The sequence below is a fragment of the Bos grunniens genome, chromosome 3 (assembly GCF_055505025.1).
Source record: "Bos grunniens cultivar Pamir isolate PY7600 chromosome 3, Bosgru_T2T1.0, whole genome shotgun sequence".
Taxonomy (NCBI): domain Eukaryota; kingdom Metazoa; phylum Chordata; class Mammalia; order Artiodactyla; family Bovidae; genus Bos; species Bos grunniens.
In genome coordinates, this window is record NC_141167.1 from 66,865,023 (window position 1) to 66,883,500 (window position 18,478).

The 18,478-nt window shown below is 42.3% G+C and overlaps 1 protein-coding gene across 6 annotated transcripts in view; it reads right to left on the minus strand.

The window, feature by feature from the left end:
• Positions 1-11,746, minus strand: part of LOC147375757 (guanylate-binding protein 6-like) — a 30,590-nt gene extending 18,844 nt beyond the window's left edge. For 3 of the 6 annotated variants that reach the window (XM_086391029.1, XM_086391026.1, XM_086391027.1), the window contains exons 1-5: positions 11,689-11,746; positions 7,127-7,322; positions 3,350-3,477; positions 608-717; positions 201-397 (exon numbers count right to left, since the gene is read on the minus strand). In XM_086391029.1, the coding sequence (XP_086247155.1) occupies positions 201-397; positions 608-717; positions 3,350-3,477; positions 7,127-7,295 (604 nt within the window). In that variant the 5' untranslated portion in view covers positions 7,296-7,322; positions 11,689-11,746. The remainder of the gene's footprint in view (positions 1-200; positions 398-607; positions 718-3,349; positions 3,478-7,126; positions 7,323-11,688) is intronic. The other 3 variants (XM_086391031.1, XM_086391028.1, XM_086391030.1) reach the window with 1 other exon arrangement.
• Between the last annotated feature and the right edge of the window lie 6,732 nt (positions 11,747-18,478).

The window sequence follows — 18,478 nt, forward strand, 5'->3', positions numbered from 1 at the left end:
TCCTCAGTGAGCTTATGCTCTGGTCTCTGAAGTTCTTCCAGTAACAACAATGACTGAATCCACCCACCAGTCATTCACCAGGCACCATTAGCATAGCCTCATTCCAACCCCGAATTAAGAGTGACATCAAGTGCTGAATATCAGGGCTCTTGATCCCACTTCCTACTGAGCTTTCTACCACCTTGCCCCTGCTCTGATACCTGGAATCAACTTCAAGGCATTCTCCAGGTACTCATCTTCAGTGATGGGGTTTCCATTAAACTTCAGCTCCAACATGAAATCCCGCACAGTCCAGACAAAGTCTGGAAAGAATCTCACAAACTCGACTGAGTCCTCTACATCATCAGAGATGGGAGATGATTTGATTCTGATCAGCTCTGTTAATTCAGTCACATAGCTGGGATCTTAGGTAAGGAAAAAGAAGCACTCTCCAACAAAATTTCCAGATCCTACCCCAAAGCAAGTTTTACAAATATTCCCTTTTAAAATTTGCCCCATTTTACCATCTCATCAATCAACAGAATGGAGTCATGGAAAAGGAGAGACGGTGTCAGCTGCTATTCCCATAAACTCAATGAAATGTGCTAGTTCAGCTCTGGAAGGATACTGCAGCTGTTCCAGGGCCTGGTGGTTGATGGTGCCCATGCTGTTGTAGATACAGGTACTGCTCAGGAGCACGGCCAGGGCAAAGATCCATGAGTCATTTTTGGAGTCACCCTAGAAAGTACATTACAGGGTGAGGACACTACTCATGCTCTCATTCAATTGTTCATTTGCTGTAACAGCAGACTGTAACTCGATAGGAAGGCAAGCAACATAAATTTTCATCTCAGTTCAGTTCAGTGGCTCAGTCGTGTCCGACTCTTTGTGACCCCATGGACTAAATGCAAATCATTCTGGTGTTTATATTGACCCATCTAAGCTCTTTTGTGTGATTAGCTATTAGCAGAAATGAATGACATCTTATATATGTTTGAATGTTTACTATAGCACTTGGAACATAGAAGTTTTCCAGTAGAAAGTGGACAACGATTCCTTTGCAACATTTTCTAGATCATGATGGATATTAGGAATAGAAATACTAATCAATTAAATTCAACTACTAACTGTTCATCTAGATAATAGGAGACACTCATTTGCTTACTTGAATATAAAGTTCCACATAATAATCCCTACCCTAGAGAGACGGCTTTCTGGAGGGTCAGATATATATGGGAACATACCTATTTATCCAAGATGATAAACAACTCAGTGTAGAACCAAATGTGTTACTGTAATAGATAAAGGAGTAATACCACAAAGACAGAAAAAAAAAAATACTCTGTGCATTCAGAGCAAAGAGTGATTGTGTCTTACAGTGATGTGATGACATGAAGTTGAAAAGAACTGGACATTAAAGAATTGACAGAAACTTCCCTGATAGCTCAGTTGGTGAAGAATTTGCCTGCAATGTGGCAAGAATCTTCCTAGAATGCGGGAGACCTGGGTTTGATCCCTGGGTTTCGAAGATCCCCTGGAGAAGGGAAATGCTACCCAGTCCAGTATGCTGGCCTGGAGAATTCCATGGACTCTGTAGTCTATGGGGTCACAAAGAGTTGGACACGACTGAGGTCTTTCACATCAGTCACTTCAGGAACCATGCAAGTGGAAGGACCCACAGAAGCTGATCATGATTGCCAGAAACTGTGGTTATATAGAGGTATTACCAGGTTATTTTATTTGGCTGAAGTGGTGTTACCCATGTAGTAGTAGATAACAAGGTGGAAAATGATATTCAGAACAAGTCATGAGTGACTTTGGAACTGATTTATATGTATACTGCCCACTCCAGAATTCTTGGGCTTCCCTGGTGGCTCAGAGAGTAAAGAATCTGCCTTCAATACAGGAGACCTGGGTTTGATCCCTGGGTCCAGAAGATCCCTTGGAAAAGGGAACGGCTACCCACTCCAGTATTCCTGCCTGGAGAATTCCGTGGACAGGGGAGCCTGGCTGGATACAGTCTATGGGGTTACAAAGAGTTGGACACGACTGAGTGACTAACACTTTCACTTTTTTCACCCAGATACGTTACAGATAGTGAGACCAGCAAGTGGTTCTGCTACTATCAGTGTGCAGTTTGTTGTGCACTGGCTTATGGCAAATGAGGTTAGATAAAGGCGGCAGATTATGCAAACTACAACCTATTATGAATCATAGACCATCTTGGGTTGACACTGATGTGATTAAGAATAAATTAAATTTTAATTTATAATTCAGAATTCATGTCCCAGCTCTTTTCTGCAGTGATAAAACCCAAGATTCAGTGTTCCTACATTTAATTTAGATGCAGATTAATACAAATAAGGAGAAAAAAACTGATTGTAACTAACACTATAAAGTCAAAATATCTAAAATTTTCCCATTTACAAAGCTTTTTAGTTAAGAGTTCACTGACAATGCTCAGAGCCTTGGACTAAAATGTTCCAGGTACAGAAGGAGCTTTTCTGGAGATTTAAAAAACATATATATAATAGATTTTTGTTAAATAGAGTTTTAAATTTTATTTATGTTTAAAAATGTTATTTTATTAAATATATTTTTTATTAAAACTATTTCATGTTTTCTACTTACAACCCCATCAACTCCACAGCTCTCAACTAGCAGAGCCCATTGTTCCCATGGGTTATAGCTTCTACTGGACTATAACTATAGTCTTTCACCAGTTATAACTGGTTATATATATATATAACCACTATAACTGGTGAAAGACTGGTTATCATCTTCTGACTATAGCCAGACTTCCACCAGTCTAGCTTTCACCAGACTTCCCAAACTAACAACTGGTATAGGTTATCACTTTCTGTAAACATGGTTCTGTGTGCTGATAACACTGCACATTTCTTACCTCCCCAACTGAGCTCTGGGCCTTTAGCTCCATCACTCTGATACCTGTTGCATTCAACACAAAGCCCTGGGATTCAGATGCCCAATAAATATTTATTAACTTGTATCTTTCGTCTCCCCTGGAGGAGGTCATGGCAACCCACTCCAGTATTCTTGCCTGGAGAATCCCCATGGACAGAGGAGCCTGGTGGGCTACAGTCTATGCAGTTGCAAGGAATCAGTCACAACTGAGCAACTAAGCAACAGCACATCACATTTTTCGTCTCAGTGCTGAAAATAAGAAGATCTATCTATAATAACCAAACTATTGAATTTATTATACAATAAATTCAAGCAAAGGTTTTTTTAGCCTCATCATTCATAGTTTGCTTTGCATAATTTGATTGGGACATGTCATAAAAATTGAACTGAGGTGGGAAATTGAAATGTAAGTAGAGTAAGGAATAAAGAAGATTCCCTGCCTTACCTTTTCCATATCACCCAGACCCTCAGTGTCCAGAAGGACCAGGGTGTGGTTCTCCTTGGAGGGGTGGGGCACACACCACATCCAGATTCCCTTGGTTTCAGACTGCACTGTGGAGCCCAGACAGAAACCTGCACAGAAAGAGGAGGAAGCAACGCACAGTAAGACCAGAGAGTTCAGGCTAGCCAGGGGTTGCTTTGGGTAAAATGGTTGGAATGTGAGTGCCTGGGTTGGGGACAGGTGTTTCCATTTCAGCAAGGACAAGTGCTACACATACTCAGGACCTTCCCAAGAAATATTTGTCCCTTATTCACCTTCTAACATTAATGGCTCATACTGTATCACATTAAGAGGTCAGTGTAAACTCTGTTAACCTTTCTAGTTATCTGATATTAAAGAGCTTCCATATCCTCCATTTCTGATGGAGTCCCACCAGTACCAGTAGATCAGGAGTAAGCCTCCTGTTCCGCTGGCTTCCACCCTCGTGAGCCACGTTGTCCCAGCATCTCTGTTCCTCTACCTTGACCACATCTCCTTTTGTTTAGCTCCATCCAGTAGCTCTGGTGTTTGTCACATTCTGGAATCCATTCATTGCTTGCTTCTTCACACTACAGAAGATACAAAGGCTACATGGCCATTGTTCCTGCCACCCTCTGACTGCTTCTGCATCCTTCATTGATTCCTTTTGCTCTGCTTGTTCCTTTGTGATTGTTTCTTCATTAAACATCTTGATTTACCCCTTAAGTGACTTCCATATGTCCTTCCAGGTCCTGAACTGATATATCAACTCTTGATAGATTTGTTTTTCCTTCCCTTCCGCCCTGTATTTTCCTCATTTCTATTCTCCTCTTCAAGAAATGATGAATTCTTCGTTCATTGACTCAAGGTTGCTGATATTACAGCACTGAATCAGAAAAGACCCATGAGAATTGTTTGCCCTTCTTTCTAGAGTATTAAAACAACTGAGGGAGATTGTGTGTGTGCTCAGTCTGTAGCCCACCAGGCTCCCTCTGTCCATGGATTTCCCAGGCAGGAATATTGGAGGGGGCTGCATTTCTTCCTCCGTTCGTCTTCCTCACCCAGGGATCTAACTTGAGTCTCGCATGGTTGCTGCATTGCAGGCAGATTGTTTACCGCTGAGACACCAGGGAGGCCCAGAGGGAGATTATGTGAGGTATATGCCTAAAAGCTGCAGGCAGTGAATCTTATCTGTAGTGCAAGATTTTAAGTGCCCACCAGATGCCCATGGTCTCTTCAATGAGACTAGAAATGGATATGATGATATCCCTAGTGGAGCATGGTTCAGCACGGCTCAGGCCGTTCAATGATCATATCCTGTGTGTTCTGTTCAGAGAGGATATAACACCTGAGGTGATCTGCACTCTTCAACATCGTGATGGCTTTTCACTGTTTGCCGATTAATACAGAGAAATATAAGCTCCCATTTCCTTCATGGAGAAAAGATGAGGTATAACTGCGAGTCATCGCTGTCAGTTATGTGAGGTCAAGGACAGACAAAGAAGTCACCACAAGGGCAGAGTGCAGTGACTTGCTTCTGCTCGTGGACCTTGACTGGGCACCAATTTTGTTTCATTTTTGGTTTTTGTCTCCTTGTCATTCAACTGGAGTGGTAGAGTCACAATTCAAGTTCTTTAAAACATAACTAAGTGAGGGATTTCCTTAGTAACAGAATTTGTTGTTCAGTTGCTCAGTCAAGTCTGACTCATCACAACATCATGGATGGCAGCAAGCCAGGCTTCCCTGTCCCTCATGAACTCCTGGAGTTTGCCCAAGTTCATGTCCATTGTATCAGTGATGCCATTCGCCTCCTTATTACCTGATGTTATCTCAAATAGAAAAAAAAAGAATGTTGTTTAAACACCTTAATTGTTTAAACACTTTGACTGATGACTTTTCTCACAGTTTTCAAATCTCTAATCACTCAAAAATGACATATTAAGTAATACAGCCTGACAGAGAAACCAGTCCTCCCCTGACTAGTTGTCAGGAGTTTCTCTAAAAGAAAAGCAAATATAAAATATTTTTATTTGAGGCCAATGGGAGATTGAAAAGCAAAAAGAAGAAGAAAAGGAGAAAATAGAGTAAGAGAGATAAGAGACAGAGTCTGAGAGAGACATTGAGAAATAGCTAAGATTCTTAGATTTTAGTTGGCTGAGGTTGTACTCTCTAATCATGCTGAGACACTGAGCCACATAAGAAGGCATTAGGAAAGAAATGGTGTGTAGTTTTCTTAGACAGCAATATCCAAGACATCGGCAGATTGCCCCTAAAATCAATAAGAACCAAGCAAGCAATTCGGTAGAAAAAGAAAGATTCCATGAAATTGCAAATGTAAAGAGTAAATTAATATGTTCAAAGGTACAGATGTTTATTTGTAGTGAGGCAAATAACATGCAACTGTATAGACAACAAATCAGCCAAAGTTAAAATAAGTCTTTTACCAGATTTTTTTAATGATGTGGAGAATTCCAGTTACTTCTAATAAGCACATAAATTGCACATAAAACTTCAAAAACTGTTTGATATTGTCTTGAATGCCTGAAAATATATGGACTCTATGATCCAGCAGCTACATTTCTGAGTATATCACACAGGGGTAGCTAGTGTACATGTGCACCAGGATAGAAACAAGAATATTCACGACAGCAGCATCCATAAAAGGTAAACTACAGATAATAACAGTGTTCATCAACAATGAGTGAATTCTTCTACCCTTTGTCAATAGCATACTATAAAGTAGTGAACAAAAATAAATTACAGTCAAGTATGACAAACTAGATGAACCTTATAAACTTCTTGTTGAGCAAAAGAAGCAAGACCCCAATGATTGGCACACTTTAGTTCCCCTTGTATTAAGTTCAAGGTATATTTTACAACCTGGGTGTGGCTCAGCTGGTAAAGAATCCGCCTGCAATGTGGGAGACATGGGTTTGATCACTGGGTTAGGAAAGTCTCCTGGAGAAGGGAAAGACTGTATAGTCCACAGGGTCACAAAGAGGTGGACACGACTGAGCAACTTTCACTTCATGTTTTACAAATGGAGAAACCTAATATGAAGCAATTTTTTAAAAGGAAGAGTGAAAGAATACCCCATGAAAATCAGAACACTGGTGAAGTCTAATGAAGGTGTGAGAGGGCATAACTTGGGATTTTGGGTGTTGAAGTATTATTTCTTGATCTGAATAGTGATTAGACAGATGATTACATTATGTTTACCAATTTTACAATATTTGTATATGTATATTTTATGCACCATTCTGTATGTGTTATAGCTGATAGTTGGAAAAAGAGAAAACGAAAGTATAATTTACCAAATTGGAAATAAGCAAATTAAATGAAGTAAAAAAGGTCGGTGGTAGCCCCATTGAGATATGAGTTTTACAGAGATTCATCTGCCTGTACTTCCTTCTATCCTTTTTAAAAAACAACATGCTACCTGAAATGACCCTATGGTTTAGGGCAAACGTGGTGAAGGAGAAGGGAATGGAATGATTGCTGAAGATGAGCTCCTGAGCAGTTGGCAATGGATAGGATCAGGACAAATGAGGTAGATTTTTGGATGAGGTTGGGGATTCTCGATTACTGGATAAAAGAGTTAACATTGTGGAGGGATGGGTTTGAAGTTATAAATTCGGAGGTGAGAATTAGTCGTTTTCTTCAGTAGGGAGTTAGGCTCTTCAGTAACATGACCCTAGAGGAGGAGGATCAGCAGACTGTGTTATCACTGCTTCCAAGTAAAGGGTCTTGAACAACACTCACCATGGTTCTGTCCTGCCAGGCGGTTCATCAGGTAGGACTTCCCCGTCCGATAGAGCCCTGCGATGGCCACCACCACCACAGGCTGAGATATCTGCTCGAGAATCTTCAGTGCTCTGGGGTTTACCAGCAGCTGATTGTTCTGGTTTTCCACCAGACAGATGGGGTCCATTATGTTGGACCCAGATGACACTCGAAACTGTAACCCAGAGGAACAGTTCAGTAAAACACAAGATCCGCAAGTCATCTCTCATGGTGCACACAAGGCTTCTGCTTGTGGAACCTGTACATCAATTCTCTATTCTTTGTATGTTTCTAAAAGGTAAGTATTCAGCTTAGTGTGCTAAGGCCTGCACACGTGAATTATGTACATTTCCTCATGGATCCTTAATGAACCCGAAAGCAACCTGTCCATGGGAGGCATGCAGTGAATACAATGAGAACACAAAGCACTGATGATGAAGCCTTGAGAACAAAAGCATTTAGGGGGTATTAGAGGCAGATGGGATATGAAGGGGATGAGGAGTGACCAGACACCATTTCTGGAATTCCAAATGATTTGATCACTCAGTAATTGCACAAATATTTATTGAGAAACTCTCATGTGCTGGACACAGTTCTAGGGGCTCAGAAGCAAATAGTGAACAAAATGGAGAGAAATCTCAGCATCATGGAGCTCTATTCTAGAGGAGACAGATAATAAAGTAAAACCAAAATTGCTGTTGTTGTTGTTTTGTCGCTAAGTCTTGTCCAACGCCATGTACAGTAACCTGCCAGGCTTTTCCATGTACAGGATTCCCAGGCAAGAATACTGGAGTGGGTTGCCATTTTGTTCTCCAAGGGAAACTTCCTGACCCAGGGATCAAACCCACATTTCCTGCTTGGCAGGCAGATTCTTTACCACTGAGTTACCAGGGAAACCGCCCCCCACCACCACCCCAAACAAAACATATATATGTATATTAGGGGATGGGAAGAGATCAGAAGGAAAGGATAAAGGAATGGCCTATAGAGCACTGGGGGTTGAGTTTATGTAGTCAGTAGCCAGGGAAGACCGTGCCAAGTAAGGAAAACGAATGTAATCAATGATTTGATGAAGACAGATGGATGCAGGGAATCAGTGGGATCTGGAACAAGCTGGAAGAGCGAGTGTGGGAAAAAAATTGAGATAAAGAACATAGCTCTCTCTCAAACACAAAAGGATAGACCTTTAATGTGGCTACTCAAAGTTGTGCTTGTATGAATTAATTTATTAGCTGAAATTATAAGACTTTCTTATTATTTAAGCTGATAGGGAAGAGATGCAAGCAACCAGGGTGTTTAAAGGTCTGCCTAGGTGTGTCAGAGTCTCACATTTGGGCCAGGCTCTACTTAAAATGATTTTGTCACAATGATCAGGTGTTTCATGATCTCAAGAGACAAACGGCACTCTGAGGGCTTTGACAGTCCCATTGTTTTTTTCTCAGACTATGTTAAGCAGTATGTACATGTTCCCATACTTTATTAACCATGTGACAACTGGGAAGATTAATTTATCTGTGCCTCATGTTTCTCTGCTATAAACTGGTGACACTAAAAGTAAAAAACAGTCTGTTGTTAGGGTCATTAGGAGAATTAAATACCTCATAATACTTACACTATTCTTAACATTATGCTGGTTCATAGTAAATCCTATGTAAGTATTGCTTTACAGTTGAGTCCTCTGAAGAAGGGGAAGATAATTTCTGAATGAAAATGGAGGATTGGCTCTGGCCTGAACAGTGACACTTCCCTCCCTGGTTGCAAGCAAGTGGGAGGACACATCCCAAGAGGAAGATGAGCAGGCTGGGGAGATCCAGTGGGGACAGCTGAGAGGGAGGATGGTGATGGGGGAGAGTCAGGTTGGAGGAGCTCAGAGCTGCCTGGCCAAGTCCAAGTACAAGTTCTGAGTTGGGCTGCCAGGGTTCAATCAGAGGGTTCACGTGACAAGTTTGCTGTTGAGACCTTGTAAAAGGAACTTAACTCTGGAAGCCTCCATTTTCTATCAATGTTGTAGGAAGAAGAATAATTCCTACCTGATTCATTGCTGTACACGTGATAACATATAGGCTCTTAGAAAATTTTAAGAAAATTTCCTGCATTAATGTACTGTTTTAACGATGAACATGTTAGAAAATGTAATAGTCTATTAGCGCTTCCAGTAAGTTGTACATAATCAAGGTATCTAAAACCTTTAAAAAAAAAAGTCATGAATTTTTTCAGCAGAATTCCTCTCTAACATGTATCTTTTTTTTTTTTTCCTATAGTAGATTGGGGGGTGGTCCTAAGATGGCAGAGCAATAGGACGGGGAGACCACTTTCTCCCCCACAAATTCATCAAAAGAACATTTAAACGTTGAGCAAATTCCACAAAACCACTTCTGAATGCCGGCAGAGGACATCAGGCACCCAGAAAAGCAGCCCATTGTCTTCGAAAGGAGGTAGGAAAAATATAAAACACAAAAAAAGAGACAAAAGAGGTAGGGATGGAGCTCTGTCCCGGGAAGGGAGTCTTAAAAAGAGAGAAGTTTCCAAACACAAGGAAACACTCTCACTGCCAAGTCTGTGGCAAGCCTTGGAAGCACAGAGGGCAACATAACAGGGAGGAAAAATAAATAAATAATTAAAACCCACAGATTACGAGCCCAATGGTAACTCCCCCAGTGGAGAAGCAGCGCAGACGCCTGCACCCAGCACTAGCAAGCAGGGGCTGGTCAGGGAGGCGCAGGCTGCATTGCTTAGAGTAAGGACCTGGCCCTGATGCCCCAAGGGCAATCTGAGCGAACTAACTTGGGCTAGCAAACCAGACTGTGGGATAGCTACCACGTGAAAACCCCTAACCTAAGACACCCCAGGCCTGCGCACAGAACAAAGGACTGAACAGAACTAGCCAGTTGCAGACCATCCCCCTCCGGTGACAGGCAGCCAGAGCCAGAATGGGGCAGTTGCAGCCCCAGAGAGACATTATCTACCAAACTGCAAGCAGGCTTCTTTGCTAACTAAGACTTCTTGGGGTTCTGGACAGTCAACATCCGCCTGAGAAGGTGTGCCGGTTGTAAACCCAGAAAACCGAGTGGCAGGGATGGGGGAGGAGATAAGTCCCAGTGACCACGCTCGCCAAACACCTCATCACCTGAGCTGCTCGGACATGGGAAGGGCACAAAACCCAGGCCCCACTGAGTCTGCGCCTCTAAGAACCACCCAAGTGCCTGAACCTGAGTGGCTTAGACCTGGGAGGTGCATGCAGCCCAAGGCCGGCCTCAGACGGTTCCTGGCGGTTCCTGGTGGAGCAGCCTAGAGCCTGAGCAGTGTGGGCAGGGAGGAAGCATGCACCATGAGCAGGGGCAGGCCCAGTGTGGTTGAGGCGCTGCCAGCACACCCCAGTGTTATTTGTTTGCAGTGTCCCTCCCTCCCCACAGTGGGAATAACTTCTATTTTTAAGGTGAATAGCTATAAGCAAGAGAAATTGTGGAGTTTATTTCTTAGACCAAATATTGATAAAGCTTTGTGTAAGTCAATGAGTCTACAAAGATTTTGTATTTTAACTCAAAGTATACTGAGCGACCAAAACCAAGAAGCTTTTAACTTCAAAACTAAGCACTTGGAGGGACTTTCCCAGCAGTCCAGTGTAAGACTCCCTGTTCCCAATGCAAGAGACAGGGGTTCCCTGGTCCAGGAACTAAGATCCCCACGTGCTGCATGGCATGGCCTCATAAATAAATACATATAAAACAACAGAAAGCCATAAAAAATAAACTAAACAAATAGAAAAGAACAGTGCTAATAGAAGGCAGAAGATGACCAACAAGTTTCCAAAGGTGACTGTTCAGAATTATCTGATAGTCAAGAATACCCCACACTGGAGATTTTCAGCAAGTACCAGAGGTTATTCTGAGGCTGTTAATGTATGTGCCACTCATTAAAAAATCATGCATGATCAACAAACATAATTAGATCTTACAGTTATTATTAAGAGTTTTTTTTTTAGTAAGAGTGAGATTGAATTATTCCAAAGAAAACAGTTCTGTATGTATTCAGAGTATCAAATGTTAAGACAAAAATAATCCCGAGTCCATCTTTTAGGATTTAAATTGGCTCTGTGTGTAGGACCATCTTTTTTGTTTGACCACTGCCCAGCGGGGTGCAGTCAGGATGTGCCTGAGGAGGGCAAGAGGGGGCTAGGAGAAGAGACCGCACCCATCGCCTCTGCGAAGGGCGGGCTGGGGAGTGAGGGTGAGTTTGCGTCTTCGATCTCAAAAATGACTTCAGCTTCCTTTCCTCAGAAGACATACCTGCTCTCCTGCTTTTTGCTGCAGCCCTGCTTAGATGCTCCGGGAGCAGCGGCGCATCCGGGCGACAAGCCTGAAAGCAGCCTGGGATCCAAAAGGAGACTCGGAGCTGCCTGAACAATGCGCCTGGCCGGCGCCAGCCGCTGGCCCCGCGCCTCCATCTGCTCCTCTCCTCCCCCAGTGTGGGGTCTGCGCTGGGAGATTTATTGTTATTTAACCGAAGTGTGCTTGGAAGGTCAAGTTTAGGAGCAGACTTACCTGGAGCTGCAGCTGGGGGTCAAGTCAGTTGCTCTGGCTGGCTCCTAGGGCTCTTCCTGTTTCTGGCTCCTCTGGAAACCACTCTTATGCTCAGAAGCTGGCGGGGTTGGGGGGGGGCGGTGCGGAGGAGGAAGCTGAAAAGCCAGCTGGTTATTAAAATGGGTGGGGATTATGGGAAATGAAATCAAAACAGAAAGGGATAATTGTTTGTTTCTTTTTTTAATGGAGGCAGGAATCTGGATGAATTCCAGGAAAGACAGGGAGACAGGTGTTCCTCCAGGCCTGGCTGGGTCAGCGCAACTTTGTCCCTCCTCCACAGTTGGTTTGAAGGAGGTACAAGTAATGGTAGGATGAGTTCAACAGTCTGTCTCTCAGGGGTGGTTTGTCAGAGAGGGAGTTTATTAATGTTTCTTCACTTGAAAAATGTTTCATTTTTTCCTTTCTCTTTCCTTTTTAAAAAGTGTTTTAACTCGATCTTTTTTTTCATTAGCAAAATAAATATGTGTGTATAAAACCCTCAATTTTATAGCCCAGACATATTCACTATTTTTTTAATTGGAGAACAATTGCTTTACATTGTTGTGCTGGTTTCTGCCACACAATAACACAAATCAGCCATAATTATATGTATTTCCCCTCCCTCTTGAGCTTCACTATTATTTTGTTAGAATTTTCCTCTTTCCTTTTACTAGTGTGGATCCAGATTTGGAGGTTAGGGGTTGATTCAGATTCCTTCCGTTCTTTTCTGTATCCTTTAAGGCATTGTACTAACCTGTAAGTTAAAAGGCTGACTGCTGCTGTTAGGGAACCAGGTTCTTTTGTCCAAGGAGCTGCAAGCCAAAACACTGAGAGCAGGAGATTTGCAGCAGAGAGTTGATTTGTGAGGCAACCCAGTAAGGCTGCAGGGGCTGTGATGACACTAGGTCCCCTATGGGACAGGCAGGTCTATTCTGACTCTGATCAGCTATATTGGTTTCACCTGGCCTCAAACAGTTTTGCTGTGTTACAAGAGGAAGGCGTTTTCAAACAAGCTCTTCCCTTATCTGCTCATTCTGTAAGACGAGCTCAAGAATTTCCCTTAGTCTGCAGTTTCTGTGTCAGGTTTCTACCCTATGAAGCAGGGTTTCACTATCCCATTTGTATTTCAGATGGAAGTGAGGGAAAGGAAGGACAGGCAGAATATAATCTCAAAGTTCTATGGCCAAATGTTCCCAAGAGGAAGTGCTTTGGCACATATTCCCTATGCAGACTTCTTTAAGTTAAAAAGCAGCTAGAAAAATATAAAAATCCTTAGCCAGATTCAGTTCAGTTCAGTTCAGTCACTCAGTTGTGTCCGAATCTTTGCAATCCCATGAATTGCAGGATGCCATGCCTCCCTGTCCATCACCAACTCCCAGAGTTCACCCAGACTCATGTCCATCGAGTCAGTGATGCCATCCAGCCATCTCATCCTCTGTCGTCCCCTTCTCCTCCTGCCCCCAATCCCTCCCAGCATCAGAGTCTTTTCCAATGAGTCAACTCTTCGCATGAGGTGGCCAAAGTACTGGAGTTTCAGCTTTAGCACCATTCCTTCCAAAGAAATCCCAGGGCTGATCTCCTTCAGAATGGACTGGTTGGATCTCCTTGCAGTCCAAGGGACTCTCAAGAGTCTTCTCCAACACCACAGTTCAAAAGCATCAATTCTTTGGCGCTCAGCCTTCTTCACAGTCCAACTCTCACATCCATACATGAACACTGGAAAAACCATAGCCTTGACTAGACAAACCTTTATTAGCAAAGTAATGTCTCTGCTTTTCAATATGCTATCTAGTTTGGTCATAACTTTCCTTCCAAGGAGTAAGTGTCTTTTAATTTCATGGCTGCAGTCACCATCTGTAGTGATTTTGGAACCCCCAAAAATAAAGTCTGACACTGTTTCCCCATCTATTTCTCATGAAGTGATGGGACCAGATGCCATGATCTTCATTTTCTGAATGTTGAGCTTTAAGCCAACTTTTTCACTCTCCACTTTCACTTTCATCAAGAGGCTTTTTCGTTCCTCTTCACTTTCTGCCATAACGGTGGTGTTATCTGCATATCTGAGGTTATTGATATTTATCCCGGCAATCTTGATTCCAGCTTGTGCTTCTTCCAGTCCAGCGTTTCTGATGATGTACTCTGCATATAAGATAAATAAGCAGGTGACAATATACAGCCTTGACGTATTCCTTTTTTTATTTGGAACCAGTCTGTTGTTCCATGTCTAGTTCTAACTGTTACTTCCTGACCTGCATTCAAATTTCTCAAGAGGCAGATCAGGTGGTCTGGTATTCCCATCTCTTTCAGAATTTTCCACAGTTTATTGTGATCCACACAGTCAAAGGCTTTGGCATAGTCAGTAAAGCAGAAATAGATGTTTTTCTGGAACTCTCTTGCTTTTTCCATGATCCAGCGGATGTTGGCAATTTGATCTCTGGTTCCTCTGCCTTTTCTAAAACCCGCTTGAACATCAGGAAGTTCATGGTTCACATATTGCTGAAGCCTGGCTTGGAGAATTTTGAGCATTACTTTACTAGCGTGTGAGATGAGTGCAATTGTGCGGTAGTTTGAACATTCTTTGGCATTGCCTTTCTTTGGGATTGGAATGAAAACTGACCTTTTCCAGTCCTGTGGCCACTGCTGAGTTTTCCAAATTTGCTGGCATATTGAGTGCAGCACTTTCACAGCATCATCTTTCAGGATTTGAAAGAGCTCAACTGGAATTCCATCACCTCCACAGCTTTGTTCTTAGTTATGCTTTCTAAGGCCCACTTGACTTCACATTCCAGGATATCTGGCTCTAGGTCAATGATCACACCATCATGATTATCTGGGTCGTGAAATCTTTTTTGTACAGTTCTTCTGTGTATTCTTGCCATCTCTTCTTAATATCTTCTGCTTCTGTTAGGTCCATACCATTTCTGTCCTTTATTGAGCCCCTCTTTGCATGAAATGTTCCCTTGGTATCTCTAATTTTCTTGAAGACATCTCTAGTCTTTCCCCTTCTGTTGTTTTCCTCTATTTCTTTGCATTGATCGCTGAGGAAGGCTTTCTTATCTCTTCTTGCTATTCTTTGGAAGTCTGCATTCAGATGCTTATATCTTTCCTTTTCTCCTTTGCTTTTCATTTCTTTTCTTTTCACAGCTATTTGTAAGGCCTCCCCAAACAGCCATTTTGGCTTTTTGCATTTCTTTTCCATGGGGATGGTCTTGATCCCTGTCTCTTGTACAATGTCACGAACCTCATTCCATAGTTCAGATTGCCGTATGCTTATTTTGTAAAATTAGAATGAGACCATATTTGGAGCTGCAAAGCGTGTTATATAACTCTAAAGGTGTATACTACAATATCAGGGCCAGATATATCTAGAATTCTGAGACTTCCCTTGGTAGATTCAAGACTTGAACCCAAACTGGGAAAACTACCGTGGCTCTACAATCCCTGAGCCACTGAGATGGATTTAGGGGGAGATTGAGCACATAACCTAAAGCCAAATTAATTAACTTTTCTTTTCTCAGTTATCTGGATCCCAGAAATTTTTCTCATTTCCTCCCTCACTCTTGGTCTTGTTCTGGATCTCTTGACCTATTCTCTTCTGTTTTCATTCAGTTCAGTTCAGTTCAGTCACTCAGTCATGTCCAACTCATGGCGACCCCATGAATTGCAGCACGCCAGGCCTCCCCATCCATCACCAACTCCTGGAGTTCACTCAGACTCACGTCCATCGAGTCAGTGATGCCATCCAGCCATCTCATCCTCTGTCGTCCCCTTCTCCTCCTGCCCCCAATCCCTCCCAGCATCAGAGTCTTTTCCAATGAGTCAACTCTTTGCATGAGGTGGCCAAAGTACTGGAGTTTCAGCAGCATCATTCCCCGCAAAGAAATCCCAGGGCTGATCTCCTTCAGAATGGACTGGCTGGATCTCCTTTCAGTCCAAGGGACTGTGTTCATTAACTTTGTTTTTGTCAATGTGAGTATAAAGATATATGTTTCAAAATGAAGACCATAAGGCCACTTAGATATGTTTGGCTCTGAAACATAATATATATTACACATATTATAAACATGATATATATTACTACTTACAAATATATTTGGAGTCTTATTTTCAGTTTCCATGGTTTGTCACTGCTTCAGGAAAAATCCTTTTTAAATTATATCCCATAGGTATAATTGACAAAAGTATACTATTTTGGAAAAGTAAGAATAATTACTTAAGTAAGTAAGAATGGCATCACCAACTTAATGGACATGAATCTGAGTGAACTTCGGTAGTTGGTGATGGACAGGGAGGCCTGGCGTGCTGAGATTCATGGGGTCGCAAAGCTGAGCCACTGAACTGAACTTAAGAATGATTAAAATGTGTTCCTAAATGGAAGACTTTGGCCACCTGATGCAAAGAGCTGACTCACTGGAAAAGACCCTGATGCTGGGAAAGATTGAGAGCAGGAGAAGAAGGGGACGACAGAAGATGAGATGGTTGAATGGCATCACCAACTCAATGGACATGGATTTGGGTAGACTCCGGGAGTTGGTGATGGACAGGGAGGCCTGGCGTGCTGTGGTTCATGGAGTCACAAAGAGTTGGACACGACTAAGCGACTGAACTGAACTGAACTCCAGAATAAGTGGTCTTGCATCTTGCTTTAGAAATTGTGCTTGTTTGTCATCTAGTGCACTGAACTTTGTGTCTAGTGAAACTTTTGAGAGGAAGAGTCTCATTTTCACATCCTCAGAGTTTCATGAAAGACCATGGGCTGTGGATTGACCTGCATTGTAAACAGTTCAAACCTGACACACTTTCAGTTCTGAAATATGAGTGTAGTTCATCAGGTGTGGAAAATGTGGATTCAAAGGAATAATAGCCTTTGGGGATAAAATTCCTAGGTTTGGGGAGCTGTAGAATTGGAGAGAGTAGCCACTGAGACAAAATATTTGTAAAAATGTGCAAAATTAAAAGCACCTTGGATATTGCTGAGCACTGAAATAAATAAGAGAAAAGAATAGGCATTCAGGACTATAAAATTGTAAGGTGATAGACCTTGATTGCTTATTTGGCTATAATAAGTATGTCACTCTGCTTGCAAGCTGGAGTGGAGGTGTATCACCTGAGGAAATTCAGCCTCAGTATATCTGCAACACGAGGTAAAGGGATAGCTGATAGTGTTCAAGCTAAACTCTCTTTAGATCTCATTTTTAAAGGAAAAAGTTATTTCTGGCTTAAGGTTCCTTTTACCATTTTTGAAGTGTCAGAGAGTTCTCATGATCAAAGTCCGCAGACTTTAATACAGTTAGGTAGGGGTTCAGGGGACGGAGTCTACTAGAGCTATACAGAAACAGAAAGCAGGATCTAATACAAACCGAAAGCCCCAAGTATCTGTGCATTCATACACCGTTAGTCTCATTCTGCGGAGAAGGCCATGGCACCCCACTCCAGTACTCTTGCCTGGAAAATCCCATGGACCGAGGAGCCTGGTAGGCTGCAGTCCATGGGGTCATTAAGAGTCGGATAGGACTGAGCGACTTCACTTTCACTTTTTAGTTTCATGCATTGGAGAAGGAAATGGCAACCCACTCCAGTGTTCTTGCCTGGAGAATCCCAGGGACGGGGGAGCCTGGTGGGCTGCTGTCTATGGGGTCGCACAGAGTCGGACACGACTGAAGCGACTTAGCAGTCTCATTCTGTGTTGTCCATTGTTCTAAATTTTTAGGATCCACATGTACTTCACCAGGAATTGTTACTTTCTCACTCATCTCCACTACTCTTTAAGAATATTGGAGCCAATAGTCATGTCACAATGGTATTACTATAGTTAAAATCTTAAACTATATCTCTAATTATCTTAAACTAGTCTATCTAATTCTTGCATGAGAAGTGGTGTGGACATCTATCAATTAAACTACTACTCTGTTTTGTCTTGGTTCTTACTTCGAATGAGGGGAATAGGAACTGCAGCCATTACCCGACACAGACAAAAGCTAGTTAAGCACAAATATTTTCTTTTTCAAAGTATTCCCAGCTGTTCAATATGTCCAGCTGAATTCCACTCCCTATTTTGTACCCTTTAAATGTACCTTATAATGATAAGCAAACAAAGGGAAGCTAATGCAGACAAATTTGGATGAGAATATGTAAATCTCTTTTTAAAGCTATAGCTTTGTAGTTAGCTTCTTGTATGCTGGCTCTAATTATAGCAGGATTTCAACATCCTTTTGAAGATGAGCCTTTTTTCAGTTCTTGGGGATGTGTTTGGCCACTCACACAATACAGAATGAGCTTAAGATCATGTGACATGAATTCAACTGGTTCTACCACAATCACACAGTTCAGAACTAGCCTGCCCAGTAGAATTGTAGAACACTCTCAGGAGGCAATTGAGATGCCAATTGATCATAACTCTTGAGAGGATGGGACATCATTGTTCAGGATGTGGTCAATAATGTAAGCCCAAAGTCATTATAGAATGCTGTGCACCCAATAGGCATAATACATGGATTTGGAGGCCAATGGCACACAGTATCACTCACAGGGACTTCTTTAGGGAAATTTGTGCTCCTTGACCTTGAAAATCTAGGCCTGTGGTTCTAGAGAAGGAGTGTTTCATTGAGGGGGCACACTAACAGTACCTTAAACCTAAAGCTTAAATGCTGCCTGTTTTCTCCGGGCATCTTTTGCCAGTAAAGCAGCAGGCACAGGAGTAGTTTATCATGACAATTGACTTTGATCCTCATGAAGAGGTACTATTGCTACCATGTGATGGGAGCAGGGAGGA